Source organism: Poecile atricapillus, chromosome Z (assembly GCF_030490865.1).
Source record: "Poecile atricapillus isolate bPoeAtr1 chromosome Z, bPoeAtr1.hap1, whole genome shotgun sequence".
NCBI classification, from domain to species: Eukaryota; Metazoa; Chordata; class Aves; order Passeriformes; family Paridae; genus Poecile; species Poecile atricapillus.
Genome location: NC_081289.1, coordinates 124,624,498 through 124,649,601, shown reverse-complemented (window position 1 = coordinate 124,649,601; position 25,104 = coordinate 124,624,498). Strand labels below are relative to the sequence as shown.

The 25,104-nt window shown below is 35.4% G+C and overlaps 1 protein-coding gene across 3 annotated transcripts in view; it reads left to right on the top strand.

The window, feature by feature from the left end:
- SREK1 (splicing regulatory glutamic acid and lysine rich protein 1) overlaps nucleotides 1–21,002 on the top strand; it is a 36,219-nt gene extending 15,217 nt beyond the window's left edge. For all 3 annotated transcript variants that reach the window (XM_058864590.1, XM_058864592.1, XM_058864591.1), the window contains exons 5-12: nucleotides 464–642; nucleotides 1,247–1,377; nucleotides 2,802–2,916; nucleotides 5,730–5,849; nucleotides 8,131–8,646; nucleotides 13,265–13,360; nucleotides 13,825–13,960; nucleotides 15,181–21,002. In XM_058864590.1, coding sequence (XP_058720573.1) covers nucleotides 464–642; nucleotides 1,247–1,377; nucleotides 2,802–2,916; nucleotides 5,730–5,849; nucleotides 8,131–8,646; nucleotides 13,265–13,360; nucleotides 13,825–13,960; nucleotides 15,181–15,333 — 1,446 coding nt within the window. In that variant the 3' untranslated portion in view covers nucleotides 15,334–21,002. The remainder of the gene's footprint in view (nucleotides 1–463; nucleotides 643–1,246; nucleotides 1,378–2,801; nucleotides 2,917–5,729; nucleotides 5,850–8,130; nucleotides 8,647–13,264; nucleotides 13,361–13,824; nucleotides 13,961–15,180) is intronic.
- The last annotated feature ends 4,102 nt before the right edge of the window (nucleotides 21,003–25,104 follow it).

The window sequence follows — 25,104 nt, the reverse complement described above, 5'->3', positions numbered from 1 at the left end:
GACTTCTGGAGCAGCTACTGAGTGTGAAGGTACTATTGATTGTGATAAAATGAAACAAACTGGAAGCTAGTAGAAAACCACATAAATATAAGTACTTTAATATTGTTTGGATTTTCTGTTTTAGTTGATAAAAAGTTATAATTAGTAGCTTGGAAACAGGTATAAGGAAATTTCTTATCAGTTATTTCAGATTAGTTGCCTGAAAAGTGCAAAATCCCATGCAAATTTCTTTCATTTTTTTTTACCTAGGTGAAGGACTAAGTGCTTGTGGCTGCACTATTTAAAATTGTAGAATATTCTTTAGATTAATGGAACTTAATGTAACATTCCCAAATTCATGTCACCTTTCTAATAATGATGACATATCATTCCAAAAATCTGTGGCTCTTAGAGTACCCAATATATTAGATAGGTGTTTTTCATTGTACAGTTTACTTCAGCCGAGCTCTTCAACTCTTTCTAGACTACAACAGCAGATCAGCTGCTTGAATTCTTTAAGCAAGTTGGAGAAGTCAAGTTTGTGCGAATGGCAGGTGATGAGACACAACCAACACGATTTGCTTTTGTGGAATTTGCAGACCAAAATTCTGTACCTCGAGCTCTTGCCTTTAATGGAGTTATGTTTGGAGACCGGCCACTGAAGTAAGAAATTAATTATCCACATTCTCTGTTGAATGAGAGCTTTCTTTATATCATTGTACACACATTTATGAGTTATGTGTAGCAAAATGCTGTGACTAATATTTTTTTCAGTATGAGTACCTGTTGTTAACAAACCAAAACATTTTTATTAACTCAAATTTCACAGTTTGATATAAATTTCTCTCAATAGAATATGTATAGCATTGAGTAAAATGCATTCATATTAATCTTGAGGTAGTGTAAGCTATACTAGTGAAAAAATCTTTAAAGTCCATGGTACTAATTAAATTTTCAGTATGATGTGAATGTAGTTAGTAGGTGTTAATGTGGAGTTTTGATCTAAAATAGAGAAGTAACTTCCTAGGCTTCTACTAAAAATATTTAAACACAAGAGTATTGTGCTGCCTTTCTTTAAAAGTGGTAAGATTTCAAAGTATTAAAAGATACTTTGTATACTTGGAACAGATGAGTGTTACAAATCTGTAGTTTTGCTGAACTTTTAAGTTTCAATTGTACACGAAGTTGAGATGTTTTCCTTTCTCGTTTTTCATTTGCCCTGTTCAAATGTTTAAGAGTGAAAGGTTGTTATTTTTCTTTAATTTAGGATAAATCACTCCAATAATGCAATAGTGAAGCCTCCTGAAATGACACCACAAGCTGCTGCCAAGGAGCTAGAAGAAGTGATGAAGAGAGTAAGGGAAGCCCAGTCTTTTATATCTGCTGCTATTGAGCCAGGTAGGTATATTGTGTTTATTACTTGTGTTTACCTTGGTACACATTTCTAAGAGCATTTTCAGATGCAAGAGAAAGGTATCCATAGGAATTCAGTACATGTTGGGGGGGAAAAAACCAAAATAATCAATATTCTGTTCATGAATCTGAGCAGTGAAATGAAGGTTTTCATCTCATTTTAGACGCATGTTCACTGAATGTTTTCAAACATGCAAATTTAACGCTAAATCAATGCTTACCGATGGCACTTTTTAAGTTACGAGCACTTGAAAACGTTTAAAAGAAAATGCTTTCTTACTTTTGTTTTCCTTTAGCACCAATTAATGCCATAGTTTCATGATCAGAGTGAGCTAGCATGGTTCTGAGAGCAGTAATATTATGCTCTCCTTATCTGCAGCAGGTTAATTTGGTTATTTTTTCATGGTGGCTCAAGCCTCTATGCATCCTCAAAGCAAATGGGATCAGAGAATGAATCTGGGATAAATATTAACATATTTTAAAGGACTTGTTTTCATCCAGATTGTTTCCCTGTTCCCTGTTAACACTGAGATGCCAACTCAAGGAGGAAGGTGGTGTTGTGTTGAGAGGTTAGACAGGCATTCCTGTGGTGATTTATGCTGGCTTAAACTGATTGCAAAACCACGGCGTAAGAAAAATCTCAACTTAGTAAACTTCCTACTTCTTTTCATCAGCAACTTTTTGCCATTCTTTTTACTAACAAACCCAGATATTGCCTTGTGTTGGTTAGATAGTATAGAGTCTTGAGGGTTTTATGGGGGACGTTATTTTCTGCTGTATTTTTTGGTTAGAAGTAAAATAACTCTAGCACTTTATTGCTGTTAACCAACAGAATAACAATTAGACTCTGAACCATGATGAGCTCACTGTTAATGTTTCTACTGACTTTCTGGCCTTCGTCAGACTTTTCAGCCTGTTCTGTTCATCCTTTCCTCCTACAAAACAGTGAGGAATAAAACTTCAGAATTTGTACAGTATTTGAATTATCTAAAAATACAGACAGTAATACTTATTTATATTTTATGCTTGTTTTCAAAATTATGCCTTCTAAATTTGCTCTCTTTTTCTCAAGTTCCTAAAAAAAAACCAACCAAGGTTATTATATTAAATAATAAACAAAAAAAGACATGTTATGATCTTGTGCATTGTGGCAGCAACATAAATCCCATTCATATTAGAGCTAGCTGTTTATAATTATCTGGTTTATGTGTACTGCTGCAGGATGGCTGCACTCAACGAGTATATGCAATGACTTTCTTGGATGTTTCTGAAGGATATTTGCAAAGAAGGAAGATGTGCAGAGAGTAGGCCCCTTGCAATATATGTGGTACATTCCACTTGTGCCAGATTGTTAACTGGGATCTTTAAATGTTCTGAGCTTACACTGCAAAGTGGTTTTTTCCTCTCAGAGTCTGGAAAGAGCAGTGAAAGAAAAGGCGGTCGATCTCGTTCCCATTCTCGTTCAGAATCCAGGTCTAGCTCAAAATCCCGATCTAGGAGGAAAAGATCACACTCAAAACACAGGTATGCTTTGTATTTCAGACTAAGATGATACTGAGATTTTTTGCATGGTACTTGTTACTGATATTTTTTAGTTATCAACAAGTATTCCTGTAGAGATTACTAACTTGCACCCAGCAGATGAGTGTAATCAGAAGCTTTGTCTCCGAATAGATACTCTTTTAATCCAAAATGTTTTTAGGATTACTTTCAGTTAAAACATACTAGAAGGCACTTCCTGTGCCATGTAAAATAGTAAGTTCTGTGGGTTTTTGGTACATTTTATGTTTTGCACATTAGGCAGCATAGCCAAATAAAATGCTGTGACCTGTATTTTAAAGAGAAACCTGCATTTTGTGGATGTTGCATATAATTTACTGGTAACACCTTGAGCAGATAAGCTGGCTGGTTTTTGGCATAGAATTCCTATTGTCCTCAAATTCTAAAAATTGAGTTAATAAATGCAGTGTTTTTATTACTGTCCTGTAAATGTGAAGCTAGGTTTTTAAACAGCATAGGGAAAAGGCTTCAGGAGTGGTTTCTTATTTTTCAGGTTTTGTTTGCTTAGCTAAATTTGTTCAGTTGTGAAACAGCAAATTATTAGATCATTCTTTAAGTGTAACCATTAAGATTTTTTTCTGAGAATGAAACAGCCTTGTTCTGTGATAATTATAAAGGCTTCAAAATGGTCCAGATTCTTTCAATGTCAGGAGTATATACTGAAAACCTAGGTAAATCAATCTAAAGATACTTGGCTATGTTAAATGAAAAAAAATACCCAACATTTGGAATATTATTTGATTGCTTACACTTACAAAAGGTGAGTGTTGTCCATATTGCAGCAACAGCTGTGATGCATCCTTTCATTCATGTCTTTAAGTGAGTCTACTAGGATATTCTTAAATACAGAAAATCTGGTGAGAGGGAGTTATCATCAGTTACACTAATAAATATGATACAAGTGCAGGCTTCAATTTTGCAATAGCAGGAAACTGCAGCATGTGTTTTCTAATGACTTCAAAATGTTAAGTACCTTTTTAATGCAAGAAGGACCATTTGGTCACTTCTTTATTGGTTGCTTTTCTGGATATCCCTAATTCAAGACATAACTCAAAAAACAAACTGTTTTCTGTATAACAATTCAGTAATTTCAGTATTACCTTGTTTTGTCACAAACCAAGTGGAATTTTAGAAGATGAGCACATTTTTTTTAAATGTGGAAAACCTATTCTTTAAATAAATGTTAATTACTATGATTTATCACGTTTTGTTAAATTGTTTAATATTGCCACTGTCAGTTTTGAGAACATGCTGAAAAAAAGCCAGTCTGATCTGGTGAGGAATCTTCATCCCTAAAAATAATCTATCCTTACTGCTTTCCTGTTTTACTGTTTTATATAACATCATTTTCATCTCTGGGACATCAAATTTATTGAAGGTTGTGTGCTTTTATTCTGTTATAATTAACTGGCCTTGCAGTTGATTTGTATTTCTCTGCTGGTAAAAACAAAGCTGTGGGTAAAAAATGGCTTCCCCTCCTCTTGGTATATATTATTGATGCCATTTGGGACTACTTAAAAACAGACACCAGACAAAATTAAGGGAATAAAATGTGATTATATTTATTGAAGGGCCTTCAGGTACATTTAGGGCAGACAAAACACCCAAAATGGACGATGGGTCATAGGTTTTCACACTTTTAAAAGTTTAGTCCGTTTGCATTTTGGAGTTTAATCTTCTAATTACAGCTTCAGGTAATAAAGTCATTTACCCCAAGTATGCTCTCCCACCCAACTCACTTTTGTTTACATTTCTCGGAGCCTGAAAATGTCAGGTGTCCTTGATTCCCAGGCCTAGAGAGGAATTGTTATGTCTGACCAAAATGGGAGAAGAGTAGCTAACATATGGAGTAAATACAGTAAAGAATTGCAAGACTGCAAATGTATGAAAAATAAAAAATCTAAAATCCTAAGGCATCATTACAGTGTGTGTCTTGAGCTGTGGAAGGTAGGTGCAACTGTTACTTTTTGTACCTCACAGTTCTTCAGGTTTTATTGAGTAATACAGGTGATCTTTCTGTCTATGGTAAGTTAAACTTTGTGGTACATTGTGAAGCCAAGTATCCAATGATGTGGTTTTTTGAAACTTAATGTGAAAACTCAGCTTTTTTATTTTGCTTCCCTGGGGAAAAGGGTCTTCCAAAGGCAGTATTTTGGAAAAAAAATTAAGTGTTCTTCATCAAATCTGCATAAAACTTTTTAATTTTTAAATCAGAGTATCTGCATTTTAATTGCAACTGATATCTATGCTAAGAGATCCTTTTACATGGAAAGGATCTTGACTAAAAGCTGCATCACAGATCATCGGGATTTTTTATGAATTTAAATTGTAAGGATGGAGAACAGAGCAAAATGAGATTGTTGCAGTCAATCTTTCTTTGATGACTAACACTTCGGTAAATGACTAGGCCTGGAAAGGAAATAAAATGTAACTATTATTGCTAGAAATTGTCAGTCAGAGATTTTATGCAGTGTTATTTCGTAAGAAAAGCTGTTGTAAATTTATTAATTTACAACAGTATTAACTTGTGTTTTCCAGATTCATGGAGATTATTAGGAAACACTGGTATAATTTAAATGGTTTCAAAGTAGAGCATGTGCACCTAGTGAAGCATAAAGTATCCATATTTGCAAAAACGTTTGCAGACAGGATGTTATTATGGTGTCATATAATACTATGTGGTGACACAAAACATGTATACTGTCATTTTGTTTGTTGACTTCATTTGCATGAAGTTTCAATATTAAAATACTTTTCTTCTGGCATTCTTCATTTAGAAGTAGATCTGGCAACAGGTCTCTCTCAAGACACAAGGACAGACGCAGATCCAGAAGTCCCCTGAAAAAACGATCTAGATCTACAGAAAGACGGAAATCAAGAAGTCGCTCTCGTTCTCGGTGAGTTCTGTTCCACTAAATGGTACGGTTAGTTCACAATACAGTTTTTGAAAAAAAAAATTAACAAACCTTTTAGGTGACCCTAAGGGTGGAGTCTCATCCCTGGGACTAAAGGATAGAAAGTAAATTTTAATACTGAGCATAGAGGTCTTGGCTAAGATACAGTTAATTTTCTTTCTTGTAGCCTGTATGGTGCCTCCAGGGATTAAATTATCTCTTTGAGGCACTTGAACTTTGATACTCTCATCTACATTTGTACTAACATCTAAAAAGAGTTACTGAAAAGAGTAATTTTGTCAGGCTACAATCAATAGTTAAGGAACATCCTGTGTACCTTGTGAACCCATAAAAACATGGATGCTTGTTTGATGTGTATCTGTTGAGAAGGTTGTGCTCAGACTGACCTTGATTCTGTATTGTGAGAACATGTATAAAGTTCTTGTGAATGACCTTTTATTTTCATCTTTGACTTTTCTCATATGTCAGATAGCAGGAACAAATGCATGTTGGTTGTGTGGCATATATGTATGTCAGGATGTAATACATGTGTATTTTATCTAGTTTATTAGTTTTTATGTCTGATCATCTAATTACTAAACTGTGAAATTTTAACAAGATCATAGCATAATTTTTTGAGAGATGAAGTAGTGAATAAGTTCAAACCAGAAGTGCCTGTGAAAATAGCTTCTTGAATGCAAGTCTTGATACATTCTTAGTTTAATTTCTGTAATTCCCTTGATTTATTTAAAGAGAGATTTGTACTTAGGTTGTGCAGCTGCTTCTTGTCCTATAAGATAAGTTTTGTGGGAAAGAGCTGCAGATCTGTGGACCTATGTGGAAAAAAAACTAGGCTGCGTAGGTTTTATTGGTGGATCCTTTTGATTCTCTGTTTCTGTTTTCTGGAGCTTCTTGAGACATCTGCTTGCTGGAAGGGGAAAGTCCAGTGAAATTTCTGTGATAAATTAACTAGAAGACATTTCTTGGGAGGCTGTAAGGCTGGTTATTGTGGGGAATGTGTGCTATTTCATCTTTATGATGCTACATTCCATTTCTGAGACTCCTAACAAGTACTTGACAGAACCTGCTGGGAATCAAAGTTGTCAGGTCATAAAGTATACAACAGTCTGCTGTTTATTTGCAGTTGAGAAGAAGATACAGCCAAACACTTCTTCAGTTTGAGGAAAGTTTGAGTGCTTAGGACCTTTCATGTGAGAAGGAGTCTCTTTTAGAATCTGTAAAAATGTAGAATAGATACCAATACCAGGTAACTTCTGTCAGTCTGGTTCTTCTTGACACAATAAGGTCTGCTTATCAATTTGTCCTCTACTTCTTTCTCCTGTTTCTGTCTCTGAACAATTGTTCTTTCATTATGTGTCTCTATACTAAAGAGGAAAAATGGAATCTTGCATTTTCAAATAGTCCTATTACTAAAATGTAATCTTCCAACCAATTGTTAGCTAATTAGTTTTTGTTTGACTTGATGACTTGAAATCAGATGGAATTTTCCTCGTTGTTCTTTTTAGGAACATGTATCATACTTCCTGTCCCAAAGAAGCTGTTTTCCTTCCTTCTGTTTTTACTGTGCTACTGTTTTACTGTAGCATTTATGTTAGCATTTTTCAGTAATTTTCAAATTCGTAAATGACATTATGGATGGTTGAATTGTCTTGATTGAATTTCAATCTTATATTTGTCTTTTAAGGGAATCTGGTGACATTTTGCCCATGTTTTCTTTTTATTACTATGTATTAAGTGTTGTTGGAATTCCAAGAAGTTCAAGGATATCTGTGTGAGAGAAAACTGTAGAATATAAAGTCTTCAGTCAGTCAGCTGTCATTATTCATCTGGCAGTGATTAATCTGAAGGTGATTTTATGTGGATACATTCTTAGTAAAGAGTGGATTTACAGGTTGTAGTGTTTGTCTCACTCCTGGCAAAATATAGAAAACTTATATATGTATAATTGTGTAACTGTGAGGTGAAGAGACATATTCTCTTCAAACATAGTAGCATCACTTCAGGGATAGTGGTTTGATTTGGTTTTGGCCTCCCCTTCTCCAGTTTGGTTTCCAAATTTTTCCTAGCTGTATATGGCTGTGTATTTTCTAGCTATATATAGCTTTCTCTTATTGTGAACAGGGGTGAAAAATTAAAATATTGAAGAATTACTATTTTCTAACATAGACACACATTTTATCTTGATGTATACTAAAAAGTTAGTTGTAATTTTAATTGGAAAGTTCAAAGATGAATTAATGGGTTTGTGTTTGGCTTTTCACAGGGACAAGAAAAGAGACAAGGAAAAGATCAAGGAAAAAGAAAAGGCCAAAGAAAAAGACAGAGACCGAGACAAGGAGAAGGATAGGGATCGAGACAAAGACAGGGAGAGAGAGCGAGATAAAGAGAGAAATAGGGAAAAGGACAAAGAGAGAGATAAAGAGCGAAGCAAAGATAGAGAGAGAGCCCGAGACAAAGACAGGGACAAGGATAAAGATAGGGACCGGGAAAAGGAAAAAGACAAAGACAAGGAAAAAGACAAGGAAGAGGTAGATCAGAACAAAGAAAAAGAAGATGCTGAGAAAGAAGGAGAGAAGGACAGAGAGAAGATTAAGGACAAGGAGGGAGATAAAGACAAAGGAGGGGACAAAGAAAAGGACAGAGACAAAGAGAAGGAAAAAGATGGGGATAAGGAGAAGGAGCGAGAAAAAGAGAGAGATGATAAAAAGAAGAAAGATAAGAGATCCAGAACACCCCCAAGAAGCTATAGCTCTTCAAGAAGATCTCGTAGCTCCAGCAGGTTTGTTTAGAATTTTTCATGCTTGCTTTTTTTTGACTTGTCAGATCAGTGAGGCACCATCCTAATTTTTATGTATTGGTATCACCATGTCTCTTACTAAGTAATTTTGTATTATTTCTGTTTTGTTAAATCTGTAGATTTTCCTTTAAAACAACTTCTTTTATAAAAAGCTCAGTATGATGCCTTATAGAACAGAGTTTCTTGTTGGGCTGCTGGTGCTTGGCTTTCACATAACCATATTATATAAACCTTGAGAACAGTAATCAGATGATTCTTGTCCCATTTCTGTATGTTACGGACAGACAAAAGTTCTGACCAACATCACATGCATCATCTTTGCCCCGATGAAAGTTTGAGTCACTGTTACATAGTTCTTTTATTACTTACATACTGCAGCATTTTGGTCTGTAGATCTTGCAAACAGTTGTTTGCTAATATTTGCCTGTCTTTGGCTGGACAGCTGAACTGCAGGAAGCAAGCATGTTGCTTGGCTGACTATCCTTTTACAAAGTGAATGTATCTCAGTTGGATGACATGGATACGTTGTTTATCTGACTAGATGGCCAGCTGTAAGTTAAAAGTAACATTCCTTAATGGCTGCAAACAGTAAGCAGGAAAACAATAAAGTTAATGTAGCTATTGGTTTTGGCTCTGAGGGGAGCTTAATTGGCAGGAAGTCTGGATAAATTCATTACAGGAGAAAGAAGCTGGGAGATTATAATCAATCTCTGTAAGCAAACTCAGGCATATTCTAAAAGCATTGCAGCTAAGTTAAATTTAGAAGCATGGGTGGATAAGGTCCCTTCTGTTACATCAGGAATTAGGGAGTTCAGCAGTATTGTATCAGATTTAAGTACCAAATTTTATCTGTAACCTTGAGATAATGAAATGCTGAATGAATTGGACAAGTTGCGCCTATTGTAATAATATTACTAGACAAAAGCAGAATTTCTCTAGTCCTCAAAATTCATCAGTTCAGGGTTTGTAGAAGGCAAAAAAGGGTGTAATGGTTCCTGAACATTGTGTTTGTGTTATGAGGTTTATGGGAAAAACACTGTTTCTTCCTTAAGCATATGCAGCTTTCTATTTAAATGAGTGAAAGACCCACATAAAGATACTTCTATTAGCTTTGAAACTGTATTTTTCAGTCCATGGGCTTCAGAGCAGTGAATTGGATAATTGCAGAAAAATAAGGGTTTCACAATATTTAGCTTATATAGGAACCTTGGTGGAAAACCAGGTTTCTAGTGCCAAATAGTAAGTGTAGTTAGCTGGGTGTTACCAAAACCTGATACTCTAGTTTGCAATAATTTTGTCCCCTTTAGGAATCTTACTAGTTAAGAAAGCACTATGGGAAGGCTCCAATGTCATGTACTCGAGCAAAGAATTCTTGTGAAAATCAGTTCATTTCTTCTAGTGCAAAGCACAAAACTGTACTTTGGTATGATGCAGATATTCTTAAACACGGGCAGTGTTCTTTTGGAGCTGGGAGTTGAGAAAATACACTTTTTGTTACAGATTTACAGTTTTTTCTTCAGATACAACTACCCTTAGCGCGTCAATGCAGAGGCCAGTACTGGTGAATGTTGTTCTCAGGGACTTAGCGGGAGAGGGTGCATTCTCTGTAGCTTTGAAAACAACAGAGAACCAGCTGGAGGGTGGCTGATCTGGCATTTAGAAAAACCTCAGCAGATGGGAGAAATGGACTGATAGTCATCTCTTGGAGTTGAACAGAGAGAAAGGACAAGTCCTACACCTGGGCAGGAATAATGCCATCACGCCAGTATAACATTGAGACTCACCGGCTGGAAGGCTGGCTGGCAGGTTCTTGCTCTCCTCCATCCAAAAATCTAACTGGATATGGCCCTGAATAATCTACTCTGATTGACCCTTTTGTAAGGTGGAGAAGGGATAGCTTGGACTAAGTCATCTTCAGAGGGTTCTTCCAACTTCAGTTACCAGAGTAACCTCAGTAACTGAAAAGTAATTCTGAGGTTGGGTTACATTATGGGTCTCTCTTTGGTGATGGACATTGCATGGTTGAAATGGTTGCAGACCTTTCTGGTGAAGATTATTCAACAGATAGGCATTTCAGTTGCCTGAAATTTCAGTACAGCAGTTGACTGCTGATCATGTAAAATGAAAATGTAAGATATGGTGCAAATAGTCATCTTTGTGGAGAAGAGGGGAAGGTGGAATAGGACATACAAGACCTTCTAAGAACTAGAAGGCAGCTGACCTTGCTTTGCTGACAGACTGTTTGCAAGTACTGGAAATAAGATTTGTGATTCCTAGCTGAAAGGAGACACACCAGCGGAAATCAGTTGGAAAAGGAGCTATCTTACAGGCTAGCAGAGCCAATAGCATCAGATGACATGCAGAATGTTATTTCCTTGTATAATTAAGAGACATAGGATCCCTATTAAAGTATTCAGAACTTATTTTTCTTAAATTTCGCTGTGTTAGTGTTGTGTAAGAGATTTAATGAAATGGGTGCACAAAAATCTTACGGACAAATGTAATAGAGATGAGAACAAGTGTAGTGAGACACAGTTATAATTCTTCAACTTGAAATAAGAAAAGCAGAAACTGAAGATAAAATTTCATGAATAAGCAGTTTCTAGTTTGAACACAATTGCTGAAGCGCTTGGTTTGTATGCTGGAAAGCAAAACTAAGTGGGAATGTAGTTAGTGTAGCTGAATTGACAGGACTGAGAGAGAATAATCAATTTCCAGTATCCTCAATTAAATAAAGGTGATGATTAGTGTGGAGATGTTAAAAATAAAATGCATGTTGACTAGTGAACGGCTGATCAGTGGCTGTGTTACTTACTTAATGATTTTGAGGCCGTTTTATATTTTTGTTTATCAAAGATAAATCAAAAGCTCGCTGAACAAAGTACTTCAGAAATTTTTTCCTGTGCAGCTTCAGGAAGTCACTGTCTTGGTTTTGATTGAAAGAGAGTTAAAATTTCTTTCTTTAGAAAGAGTTTAAAATTTCTGTAGCAGCTGGTACAGTGCTGGAGTTTTCCTTTTTTCCTGCTTATTCTCCTTCCCTGGTGGGGTTGGGGGTATTGAGGTTGAGGAGCAAAGGGGGCAAAAGAAGGCAGGAAATGCCATTCAGGATGTAATTGTCATTTGGGGTTAAACCATGACAGTTCTTTTTTGACTTCTCTTTTCCTCATCTGTCCTTCCTTGTTCAATCTTGTTAGGCATTACAAGTCTCTGCTTTGAGAGTTGAGGAAAGAGCATATTAGTAATTGAAACAAAATAAAATTATTATAGTAATAATTGTAGTGGAAAGGATAGAGGGGAATAATGCCCAAGACAAACAAGTCATGCACTACACAATTGCTCACCCCTCACGGACTTCTGGCCAGTTGGGTCAACTTTCCTGGCCATGCTCCCTCCCAGTGTCTTGTGTACATGCCTGCTGGCAGAGCATGGAAAACAAAAGTCCTCGATTTCAGGATAAGTAACAACTAAAACATCAGTGTATTACCAATATCATTCTCATACTGAATCTGAACACAGCACCGTTCCAGTTACTAGAAAGAAAATTATCCTGGCCAAAATCAAGACAGTCACAGTAGATGGTATTGTCCGAGTATCAATCCATATAGCGATACTGGCTATCACTTAATGTGTTCTTTTGTTACTTATCTAATAAGTATTGATTTCTTAGCTTTTCTAAATTCTGAAGATAAAAACATTCACAAATTGCAGAAGCTGTTATCCATAAATATAGCTTTTGTGCTGTATCTAGAAGTAAGTTTTAAACTTCTCTATTTTGTCTTCAGTTGGTCTTTGAATCTGCTTTTCCTGCTTTACAATGAGTTGATAGGAAAAAATAATCTTGACAGATGGCTTCTGCATTTATATTAATTGAAGTTGTACTGGCTCTGTTTTTGCTTCAATTTAATGTGTGCCTCAGTATAAATGACCAATTATTTAATGTTTTGTGGTATTCAAGATCAGACTCCATAATGGCAACTTTAGAAAACTCCATTTAGTTACGTAAAACATACCAAGCTCTTCCATGTATTACAGAGTGATGACATTTTGTTTGCTAAGCAAGGATCACTAGAAAAACAATCGATTTTACTTATTCTGACTTTGACAACAGCTTGGGCTTCATTTTTACCTGTTTTCCTCTAAATCAACTAATTCTAGCTCATATATTTAGGATTTAAATTTCAGTCAGGTTAAACTGAAGTTGCAGTGGTCTTCAGGTTGTATGTTAGTTACATTTTGAAATTCATATTGCTCAAGTTATACTATATTTTGTCTTAATATGGCTCTTCATTTAACTGAACTATTTTCCTGACTGAAGAAACTTTTAACTGATACAGTATTACCAAATTCAGTGTGTTTTCATTGTTATCAAGCACAAAAGAATTAAAAAACTTTTTTTGGGGAGGTCACATCCTTTTTTTCCTACTTTGGCCCTTCCTTTCCCACTAAATAAGTATACAAAGATTTTTTTAGTTCATACAGTTCATGTTTTGTTGATAATATAGAGTGTCAAATGCAGTGGATGTGTTAGATCATTGTAAGAGTTTTCTACCTCCTTCATTATTTTTGGGTTTTGATGATACTGAATTTCTTGGTCCTGTAGAGAAAGGCGTAAAAGGAAGAGCAGAAGTCCCTCCAAATCTCCTAAAACATCAAAAACAGCAAAAAGAAAGTCTTCACGAAGTCCTTCTCCAAGAAGGTCAGTTTGATATAAACACAGAAGTTAAAGATCAGTAAAGAAGGAAGAATTTATAGTAGATTCTCTGTTTTACTGCCTTTATGCTAATAATTTCCGATGATTTCAGTTGGCCAGTATGATTCAGTTTTAATTTAACTCAAAACTTAAACCAGTTTGAGCTCTGGTATTCTTCAATGATATAGTTTCAAATAAATCAGCAGTGCAAATTGCTTCAAATCAATAAAATCCCTTCATCTGATAAAGATTAATTTGCTTTTTTTCTGTGCAAATACAGCGCATAGTGGTCATATGCACTGCTTAGCTCTCTTCAGCCAAAAAAAATCCCATTATCTTTGGGAAGGGTTTTTTTGTTAAATTTTGGAAGGTTTTTTGAAAGTCCATTCTGGGGGTTTAGTTTGCAGTCAAATGGTTTGAAGTTTGTGGTTGGATCAAATCGTAATTTGAATAAAAAATTTCTGAAACAGAAACAAGAAAGAAAAAAAAAGAGAAAGAGATACAAACAATGAAAGAAGAGAAAGAGAACGCTCCACTTCCAAGAAAAAAAGTAGTAAAGAAAAAGAGGGAAAGGAGAAATCTGACAAAAGCACCACTGCTTTTAAGGTAAGTATGTGTCACCAAGTGATAAGCAGAATGAAGTGGTTGGTAGTGAAGCAATTACTGAATTTCTCTCTGCACTTTTTCTTTCTTTTACTCCCTTCTTTTTCTCCTGTTCCTTACCAAACTAGTGCCATTTAGTGTTTGCTAGTTGGGTTTAGTAGGCCAGTTTAAGTCTATATATTTGAACTTCAGTTGACCTGTAGGAGTTTGTGTGCTTAGGTTACCGAAACATCTTGTTTCTCTTTTATGCTGTGTTCCCTGTGTTAGGACTTGCCTGGCTCCCTACTATTAGGAGCAGGCAGATCATTGACGAACAAGCAGTGTTCATGGGTGGCTTGACTGTCAGACTGAAAAGATTACTTTTTAAATAAACTCATGATGCAGTTCAAACTCTCCCTCATTGAATTGGTCCTGGTCTGTATATTGGATTCTATAAGAGTAAAATTGAAGATATCTGAAATAGTATAGGATTTTCCCCTGCAAAATAGAAGGTACTGGAATTAAAAAAAGAAACCTCTTCGAATTGTTTTATCTTAGAATTTGAATAGCAGCACATCTTTAAAGAGTAGTTTGTTGTAGCTCAGAATTATTCAGCTGTTACAAAACACCTGGTTTAGATGACTGTTCAAATGAATAAGTAAGAATCTTGCCCAAGAACTCCCTCAAAATGCATCAGATATCTGGCAAAAAATAAGACAGAAGAAGTTTAGTCCTGTTCTATTTAAAAAATCTTGGTGAAATCTTAATTTCTGGAACTGTTTCTCATATGTTCCATGGTGCCATTTGTTCTATAACTTTATATATGACTTTATTATAGTTAATAAAGACTGTTGGTAACTATAATAATAGTAATATGTATTGCAGTAGAATACATTAGAATGCAATAGAATACAATGTGTATTTCATAATACACATTACTATAGATTATGTTATGTTATATATAAAATATATATTACATATAATATAGTAACAGTTGTTCCATACTTTATGTCATAATTTCTTGGGTGATGGGTTGTTATGAGTGCTGAACTTCAGGCAACTGGAAAAAAAACTAATTTAAAAAAAAGGCAGGGGCAAAGAAGCTCACACCTTTGTCCTAAAATTTGCAGAGACAAGATATACATTAAAAATTGAAACAATAAAATTACCAAGAGTTGATTGGAAGTCATAGCCTATAATGCTAAGAATATTATTTTGTTGTCAAATAATTTTATCTTTGGTAGGACAAAGATAACAATAAAGAAGACCAGAATTCGGAAACTGACAAGGAAGTAGAAAATAGAGATACACAAAGGACAGATGAAGTCAAGCTACAACAGAACGGGAACTGTCAACCAGATGAAGAAAACCTCTCAATTAAAATGGAAGAGGTTTAATGCAAAGAATGGACTTCTAATTCAACTAAGGAATGAAATCCAAAGCATTTTATTTCCCAGAATGAGGAAGAAAATGTCAAAGCAATCAACCTGAATGTGTTGATAGTACTAGTAGCTCCTCCAATTCTTGTGATAGCTTTGTTGTCTTCTTGCTGTAAAGCAAGAGAGCACAGACCAGTAGCTAATACCATGAAAAGGCAGATGCCATCAGAACTATTCATCTCTGAAAATCCATGCATTTCCATGATGGCTGTACTTGTAAAATGATTTATGTTAAGTTTTACTATAAGCTGTTACAAATAACTAGGAACTGAAAGATGTAAACCTGTACTTCCCCAAAAAAGCTGAAGATATGCATTGAAGGTTGTTTAAAATATTGCTTGTTGATGCCTTTTCTATTGTTTTGCCCTGTAGGTTAAAAAATCCACAAAAACTTTAATGTGTGCTGTTTGATGTGCTTGAAAATGGTGCATAAATATACACACTTTCTTTCCTTGTAAATGACAACTGTAGGGAAAGGGGGTTTAAGCATAAACACGGTTTTACTGTTCTTATGTTAAATACTCACAGATTAATGTTTTTCATTTGCTCACTGCTTGAGATTCTTAGGGTTTCTTATTTAAAATAATTTCTTACTAATACCCCTGAAATTCATATTTCTTTTAAGGTATTTGAACAGTGCATGCGCTTTTTCTGTTCTTAAAAGGAATGTTGTCATGTTGTAGATGTTAGGTTACCTTACAGGGTTATTTTGGAGTTGTTTTGTTTTGTTGTTTTCTTTGTCCTTAGAGAAGTGAGCACGTCTATATGACAATACCAGAATTTACAGCTTTGTTTTGCAATGTACTGCAGTGTGTCTGTTCAGCTAAAAATAGTACAGGTGCCATTAAGAAAATAATTTTTTCCTTTTTGTTAAAAAAATATGGGAGCACAAGCAGAAGCTTTAGTGCCTTCTTAAAATGTGGTATTTTCTAGAAATGTATATGTGCTGTTACACATTTTCAGCTAAATCTTACATGATCTCTCTTGCTACTTTGCCACCACCATACTGTAGACAAAAATGCAAGTGACTTGCCAGAATGGTTGTTTGATTCACTTGTTAAAATACTGAAGCTCCATTTTACTTTTATTTTTTATTCTTAGAAGAGATTTTTGAGTAAGAGAAAAGATTTCATTTGGGGACCACCACTGTACAAAGTAATAGCTGAATACAAAGTGTGCTCTGATCACCTGCATCAAAGAAAGCCCTTAAAACATTTAATATACATTTGGATGGCCTTAATTGTTACCTCTGTGTTATTTTCTCTGATACCTGTTGGGGGATATAAAAGGAATGACATGCAAAGAAATGGGGGATAAATAATTTGAGGAAGAAGGTTCTAATTTACACAGGGCTTACATAATAGAGATTCTTTTATCATTTCTTGTGGAGAAAGCATACAAGAAGGGAGTGATGAAACAAGTGTTTTTGTCATGGCAAAACATGGCTTTTGTCTTCTGGAGTAATTTAATTGGTTACATGAGATTTCTGATAAGTTACACTTCTAAGACATAATTATACCTAAAATCGCGTAGATTATTTTTATTACTACTATTTTAATGCAATCAAATTACTTAATTGCCTTACCTCATGGGAAGTGTTATTTCTTTCAGTTAAAATAAAAAACTACATGTGTTGGCTATTTGCTTTTTACTTGTTTTACTTTTCTTCTGCATAGTTTATTTTTTTCAGTGGAAGGGAAGCATATTACAGGGAATGAAAACTGCCCAATTGCGAAGGTAATGAAATCCAATTTGATTGTGAAGCTGCTTAATCACTCCCAATTTTTTATAAGATTTTATGTTCTTGCCACTGTGTACATTTAAGACAACAGAAAATGCTTTACCATGTAAAGTATAGAACAGCCATTTTTGTGATGTATAAGCCACATGCTATTGGCTGGTAAACAGCTAATTCTGATAAAAGAATTAAAAAATCTGTATGCTTACAGGAAGACTGTGAAAGATTGTGTCTTGCAACAACAGCTGTCTTATTTATGATGTGTAAGTAGCATAGAGCAAAGAGATTGTTTGTATACTTGTTATCTTTGGTACCATTTCACTAATAAAATAAGTATTTTAGAGGGATGTTTCTGCTGGTACATACTTATTAAAGGAATATTTTTAGACCATCTGGTCTTACTCATAATGCATCTTTCATTTGAAATGAAGAAATTAGTGAAAACATACATGTATTATTTATGTTTCCATTGAAAAGCTAAATTTCTCTGTTGGAAAGAACTCTAATTCGTTCAGTGTATCCTGTTTTAGCTGGTAGTAGTTTGGTTTCTTGGGTTTTGTTGCCCTGAAATAGTATAGCTCTATGACGTATCAGTTATAAAATATTTAAAGGATTGCATACACTTAGCTGAGAAACATGCATTTGGAAGTTAATAGTTACGGATGGCAGCCTTAATTTACTAGCTAGCTTATCACATGTGTGAAGCTGTATACAGCATGTTATATATTGTATCTTGGGGTTCTTAGGATTTTTGTTAAGGAAAAACCAGCAACCAGCCACCAAATATACAGATTTCCTCCCGTCCTCAAGTCATACTTTCTTGCAAATACTGTATTTTCTGGTTTTGTTTTGTAAATACTGTGTGGATCTGTGAGGTAGTTAACAATCTGTCTTACCAAGTGTTCCTAAAAAGCCACTCCTGGAGAGCTATTACTCAATAAAAATGCTTATTTCTGCAGAGAGTAGCACACTTATAAACTGGTAGCATGGCACAGTAATGAAGTCCTGCTCCTACAGGATTGGGTGGATCATCCACTGAATGTGTCCATCTTCCATGACAAGTCCATTGCCTTCATCGTTAGCAAGCTTGTGTGCTGTGCTACTGCATCAGACCATTTGGTTTTGCAGTTTGTAAATGGGATTAACTTGGGCAGAGGTTTTGAGAAGTGTTGTTTATGATAGCTGTGTTGTTTTACATGTAGTTTCATCTGAATCAGCCCTTACTTGAGAGTGTAAATTACTCAGAAGAGTTTTATATGTTGCCATTTTGCTAAGATCACATAAAGCGCATAAACATAACTTTCCATTAGTGCCCATAGCTATTTTCTCAAGATGGTCCTGGATAGCAGACAGGATTTTTCTTTGCATTCTGAAAGAAGAAGGTAGCAGAAGAGAACTGCTTGATGGATCAAGCAGGATATCAAATTCAAAATAGAGGTGTCTATGGCTTAAATGATTGCATCAGAGTCAATGGATTCACACAGGTGTGAGGCATGGAATTTTATTTGCAAACACCAGCAGTAGTATGTTATGTAAAGAATGCTTAGTTGGAATTGGAATTAGGGGTTATAAAAGCACTTGCTTAGAAACTAGAAATATCTGAAAAATGCTTGGGAAATGAGTGGGATGTGGGTTTTGCCTATTCAGTAATCACCTGCTAATTTTTTTGATGGCAGTTTCACTTAGATATGTCTGAACTAGCCTTATATTAGTGGGCTGACAGCAGCCTATACACAGCTTTGAAATGAGCTGTGGACACTCCAGTGCCATTTACAGTGTTGGAATGAAGTTAAATTTGTAGTCTGCAGTGTGCTTTGCATTGCTTGCTAGTGTTCTCTGGCCCAGTTACAAGTTAGGCAATACCTGAAATTACTTTGAAACTCTTCAGATCTGTTACATAGTAGCTTCTCTCTTTTGCCCTTAGCTTGTACTGCTGTCTGTAATAGATTAGGGAACACGTGATTTTTTTTGTTTTGTTTTGCTTTTTTTTGTTGTTGTTTTTGTCTAAGAAAGAGATAAGTAAAGCCTGCTCTGCATGTTATAAATTAGTGTATACTTATTGCCAGTCCTTATTTAGTTATTTTTCATTTATGAGTATGACCCTTGCAAACAGTAATGCCATAATGGTGTGTGTGTTGTCTACTTCTAGGTCTGAAGCATCTCTGCATTGCTTTCGTAGTGAAACAAGATCAGAGTTCATGTATTGTTAGAGAAAAAAAAATCCAGACAAAATAATCTTGAATTTTATAGATGTTAGTGTGATAATAGTATTATAGTGGTAAAAACAATCAGAGATGTGAATTCTGAATCATTATCTGGGGCATATGCTACTTGGTACTTTCCATTTTATAGCAATCAAATATCATCTTTGATGTTACCATAATTTTGAAAGTGAAAATTTGATGTAGTGGCATAAACACTGAAATCTGTAAATGGCTAAAATCATGTCAATGTGTAGACATTTAGTTCAGAGAGATGTAGTTTTCTCACCAGAGGCTGGAGTATGGAGAATTGAATACATGTAGATATCATTAGGTGTTAGTGCCTAAAGAGAATCTGAAATTTAATTTTGTTTGCTAATACATAAACAGGCATTTTCAGCTTGTAGTTTAGCTTATTTTTATATGTTGAAAAGTGTAATTAAAAATATATTGAAAACTAAAAGCACCATACAAAAGGATTTTTTTTTTAATGTAAGAGAACCACACTTTCATCTGTTTAATTTTAGATTTAAAACATGTCATGGCATGCAGTGTTTATTTTTAATTCAGGACTGCCTCATCTTTAGCTAAGTCCTACTGCAAGATATGAACGTGTTAGCACAAGGGTTTCTTTTGTATTCTCTTCAATGTAATACAGTTTAATAAACTTCTCAATATGTGGATGCAGCTACTTTCCCTCTGGTCTGAGGAAATGCAGCTGTTAATACTTTAATTATGTTTTATTCAAGTAAACAAAACATACTACAGTTGAGAGGCTATCTACCAACTTCAGTGATTGTTTCCTGAACATGTGAACTCTTACTATCTAAGAGGACAAAATTTTTTTTCATTGTCATGACAAGTCAGTTTTAAGATTGTTGAGCATTATATGGGAGAACATGGATAGCAAAAATTAGTATTTAGCTCTTTGTACTGTTCTGGAAAGTTTCAACTTACACTTCATTTTTTAATTTGTTACATTTTATTATGTTCATCTAGTGCTAAATTTGATGTGAGATCAGAATTTTTTGGTGTACAAAGTGTATTCTATACTAGTTATTAATGAAATTATTCTTTTTCCATTGAAAAGGCTATATGTGTCTTTTTTGGCCTGAAAGGCTTATCAGCAGTGGTAAAAGCATAATTTAATCTCCCTTTCATGCAGTTATTGATATCCTTAATGAGGCTGCCAGTTAACTGGCTTAGAAGTTGTTGCTCTGTTCTTTTAGTGCAAATATTTAGCTGCTGCACTGATGAGTAAATCATGGGCCACTAAAAAATTGCTACTAGAAAAGCCACCATTTACATAACAATCAAAGGAATTACTGATTTGGCACAGAAAGATCAAGAGAGGAATTTAACATTCACAGATTATATAGCCTATCATTGGGTCCTTTATGGTATTTTCCCGACTGATACAGGAGCTGTATCTTAATTTGTTACACATAAGTGGCACCCGTCACAGTCTGGAGTCAGGTATATCTGAGGAAACTAAGCACCACAGCAGCAAAAATACTATTTTCCTTCTCTAAGTTTGATATTTCTGTTAATAACGTAGGTATTCTAAGTTAAATTAACAGGTAACCAAACTTGTGCTATGTTGGTAGAGTATATTTTTGCATTAATGAAGCAACTATGGAAATTATACACGTAAAGAAATGTTAAATGCTATTACATTGTTGTTTTTTTTAATAAATAAACCATGTCCCAAAGTTCTAATGGTGTCATAAACTCACTTCCACTAAATTTAGATGAAATACAAGACATGACTGTACAATTCTGTCTTCTCTATTTTTTTTCTTCTTTTTTCTTTTCTTTTCTAGGCTTTATCTGCCCCAGAGTCAAGTGATTTGAAACTAAGTCTGTTGTACTGATACTGACAAGAGTGTTACAGGAAAGGTGATAATGGGTTAAGTAACTGAATATATCATCTCTGTTTAGTTACAGAAGAGCCTTCTAAGTCCCATCTCTGAGGAGGGGATTTTCTTCTGCACAGGAAACTACCACACTTTCACCAGAGAGAGTGTCTCACTTTCAAACAGAAAATTAATAAATGTGGCTGTGTAGAAGACTGTGTCAAAGTAAGAATCAGGAGTTCAAGCAGAGCTTCTGACACTAACAGTACCTGTCAATTTATTGCCGTGGATATTTTCATACTAAAATTTACTTCTCAATGCCTAAGCTTCTCAATTGCTTTGTATAGTTGGTAAAAATCTAAATAGCAATGATTAGCGCACAAAAGTTTGAGATGTGCTTCTAACAGACTAACTTGCTCACTAGTGATCTGATCTTGTGATTTTTGAGGTTGGTCATGTCTGTAATGAAACTCATGGCTGGCTTAGCTCCCACTGATTTGGTCACCACAGTTGATTTAGTCACTACATCTGTGGTCTTGTGAAGTGCATTTCACCATGCTGTTCCTCTCTGTGAAAGCAGGGAAAAACAGATCTGAGAAACACATTGAGATAACTTTGCAATGGATCAAAATTGTATTTTGTATAAAATATACATATAGTATATAAAAGTATATTACAGAGGAGACAGGCTAGCCTCTACATAAGCTGGTTTTGGGTACTCATGGTAATTGTAAATGCAAGTATGTTAATAGACATACCCAAATTTCACTTGTATCAGTGAGGAGAGAATTTAATTCACTTAAGATCCTCACAATTGTGACACATTTGTTTAGTTATGTTTAGATATGGTATGAGCCTGAGGGAGCTGGAGGCTGCTTTGTAGGGCTGTTTCTCAGGTAATGTGGGACACACAGGAAGTCACTGTAACACTGTTCTTCACTTTTCTAATTTTATATCAGAACTTGGAGTACTCTACTCTGTTCAACCAAAGTGTGTCAATGCTGAATTAATTAACTGGAAGTATACTTCAGAATCTTTTGATGGAAGGAAGTGTTAGACCTGCATTGCATTGCCCTAAATGCATTAGAAATGGGCATTTGTGGTGCTGTCATGGCTAGGTGAAAAGTGGTAGCCAAGTATTGCATAAATTCTAGTAAATCAGATTCCTTTTGATCATTTGTACCTTGGGAAATTTATAGTTGTAAGAACTGTTGTAATTCAGTAGGTGATAATAAATCCTACTACTTTTTAAAAAACTTTCTTCTGTCAGATCTGTAACTATTCCAACAGCAGCTTATAACTTCAAATGGAAAGAGTAGTATATCCCTTTTGAAGTGATCATGTTTCATGGCTTCTGCCATCTTCTCTATGTAAGATTAGCAAGTTTTGCTTTTATGCTCTTTATCAAGAGAGACAGCTAGAGATCTACCAAGACCGTAAAGGCAAGAATTATTATTTTAGAAGCTGTGTCAGCTTCCAGATCATAGTTTTCAAGAGCTACATAAAAGCAGTCAAGCTTCATTTCATATCTATCTCCTATTATAAAGAGGTGAGGAGTAACTGTCCAAGCCTGCTGGTACCGCTGTTGATTCACCTTCTGACTTGTAAGCAGACCTTAGGGATATAAAATGCCTACTATTAGTGATCAAACGTCTCTGGATATGATGATTAATTATACCATGTAAACTTGCTGCTGCTTGGAAGCTGTGACAATGTTTGGGTGGAGGAGGAGTTTTGGCTTTGGCGAGTACAGTTTATAGCTCAGTCTCCACATTCCCTTTTGTATTGTGAAGGTGTGAACTTGTATATTGTGAGCTATGAATTGAGGTATCTTAGAGACCTCAGATAGGAAGACCAGATACGTAAATCATGAAGAATTAATGACTGTAGAAGTTGCAGTGTTAGAGGAATGAAAGTAATTTGCAATGAGGCCTTGCTGTTAGATGGATGCTTAGGCAGGATTCTGATTTAGTGCTTGTACAGAAACTTAGCTTTATTACTCTGAATTTATAACCTTTAACCCAAGCTTTTCAGAAAGCTCATGATGTTCTTGCTTTTGTGCTGTGCTGCTTTAGAAAGACACCTTTTCCAGTACGATACTTTGAATCAAGCCAGAAATCCTCCTTTTTAAATATGGTTCTATGTATCACTTAAGAAAAATTTCCAGATCACAGTCTTGGGTTTGCTGTAGCAGTACATTATTTTTAAAGTGTTACCCTTATTGCTGAGAACACAGGCTAGTTGTGTGACCCAAGAAAGGAGGTTTGCAAGAAAACTCCAAGCCCCTGAAGGGTTGTTGAGGGGATTACGGTGAAGAAACAAATAATTTTAAGCCGGAATCAGTCCTGGAATGTCAGAAAGCATGTGACAGCTGATGTAGGAAGAAGCATCTTCTGGAAACGGCTATGCTGCCCTGCAGTATAAAACTCGGTGCAGGAACACCCCTTCCTGAGCTATCACAGTAAGATTTCAGGTAGTGTTTGAAATACTGCATATTTAGACACTGAGTGTGCTACAGGATTTGTTGCAAGACTACTGCAAAGGACCACTATTTTTAGTACTCTATCACTGCTAATTTTGTACTCTAATTCAGTAGTAATCTGCTGAAATCCACTGAAAAGTGATGTACCTATGTACACATTAACAGGAGATACTCCATGTACAGGTAGCAGGGCCTTTTTAGTCATATCTAAAATACGTTTGTTTTGACTTCTATATTATGCTCAGTTCATTACCTGGTGCCTTGGACTGACACTCAGGGACAAAGGCTGATGTATGTTGAAGGTTTGTCTTTAACACTAATTAATTGATGGAATGTAGTTGTTTGAACTATTTCTTTTGGAGGGAGGAAGGTAAATTAGAATGCCTGACAGCAGGAAGGTGCTTTTATTTAATCTAAGTGAGGAGAAAATGAAGTAAATCAGCGCTCTGTAGTCTTTGCTGCAGTGCAGTTTATGATTGCAATGAGTTTTGCCAGTGAAGAAAAGGAAAGGGAACTGTAAAGTTGGATTCTGTAGCATGGCATTAGGCAGAGTACCATGATGCCAGTGTGCAAAACTGGGCCACCTGAGCAGCACAGCTGGTTGTATTTACAAGACATATTGGGCTGCTGGAAGGATAGACAATGCACGTGTAGGGATGTGAAGAGAAATAACCAGTGTGTCTTTGATCTTTTGTTCTCTGCATCCATCTCTTTTGCCCCTTGGAGCTTTCAAATAACCAACCAATATTATAAAAAAAAACTGAACTGAAAAACCCAAAAACCCAAACCAAACAACAAACAAACCCAAAACATAACTGTCCTTAGAAGTTGAAAAATATGTTCTTTTGTGCTTGTGAGTAGGTCTCCAGTGCTATTTCTCTGTGTCCTAGAATCAGGTCCTTTCATCAGGTCTGGAGAGCAGAAAATGAGTCACATAGAGTATTACAAACAAAACAGGCTGACTATTTATCAGTAAAATACTTGGTGGATTGAGGACTTAAAAAAGTTCTCTGCAACCCTGCAGCTGCAACTAGACAAATATGGAAAAAGAGAGGAGAAACTCTGATGCCTAAAAAATATCAGAGTCAGAAATGTTCTTAGAGCAAATGGCTTCAAAGCAATTGTATAATGGATTTATGAGTACATACACAACCCTTTTTGGAACTGCACGCTCCTTAAGCATTCCAATGGAGGTACAGACTATATAAGGTGAATTCAAGTATGCTACCACACTTCTGCTTTTCTTACTCATTTTTGTGAAATCCAAAGGGTCTTCTGATGAAGGTGAATGAACATTGAAATAAAGTGAATAGAAGCACATGCTACTGGACTATTATAACTGGTTTTGGAGCTAGGGATTTTCTCGACATCCACAAAATCTCTTGGTTATTAATGGAAATATTTGTATTCTTTTTCATAGTGGGATCCTTGTTCATTTTCATTGAGCCAGTG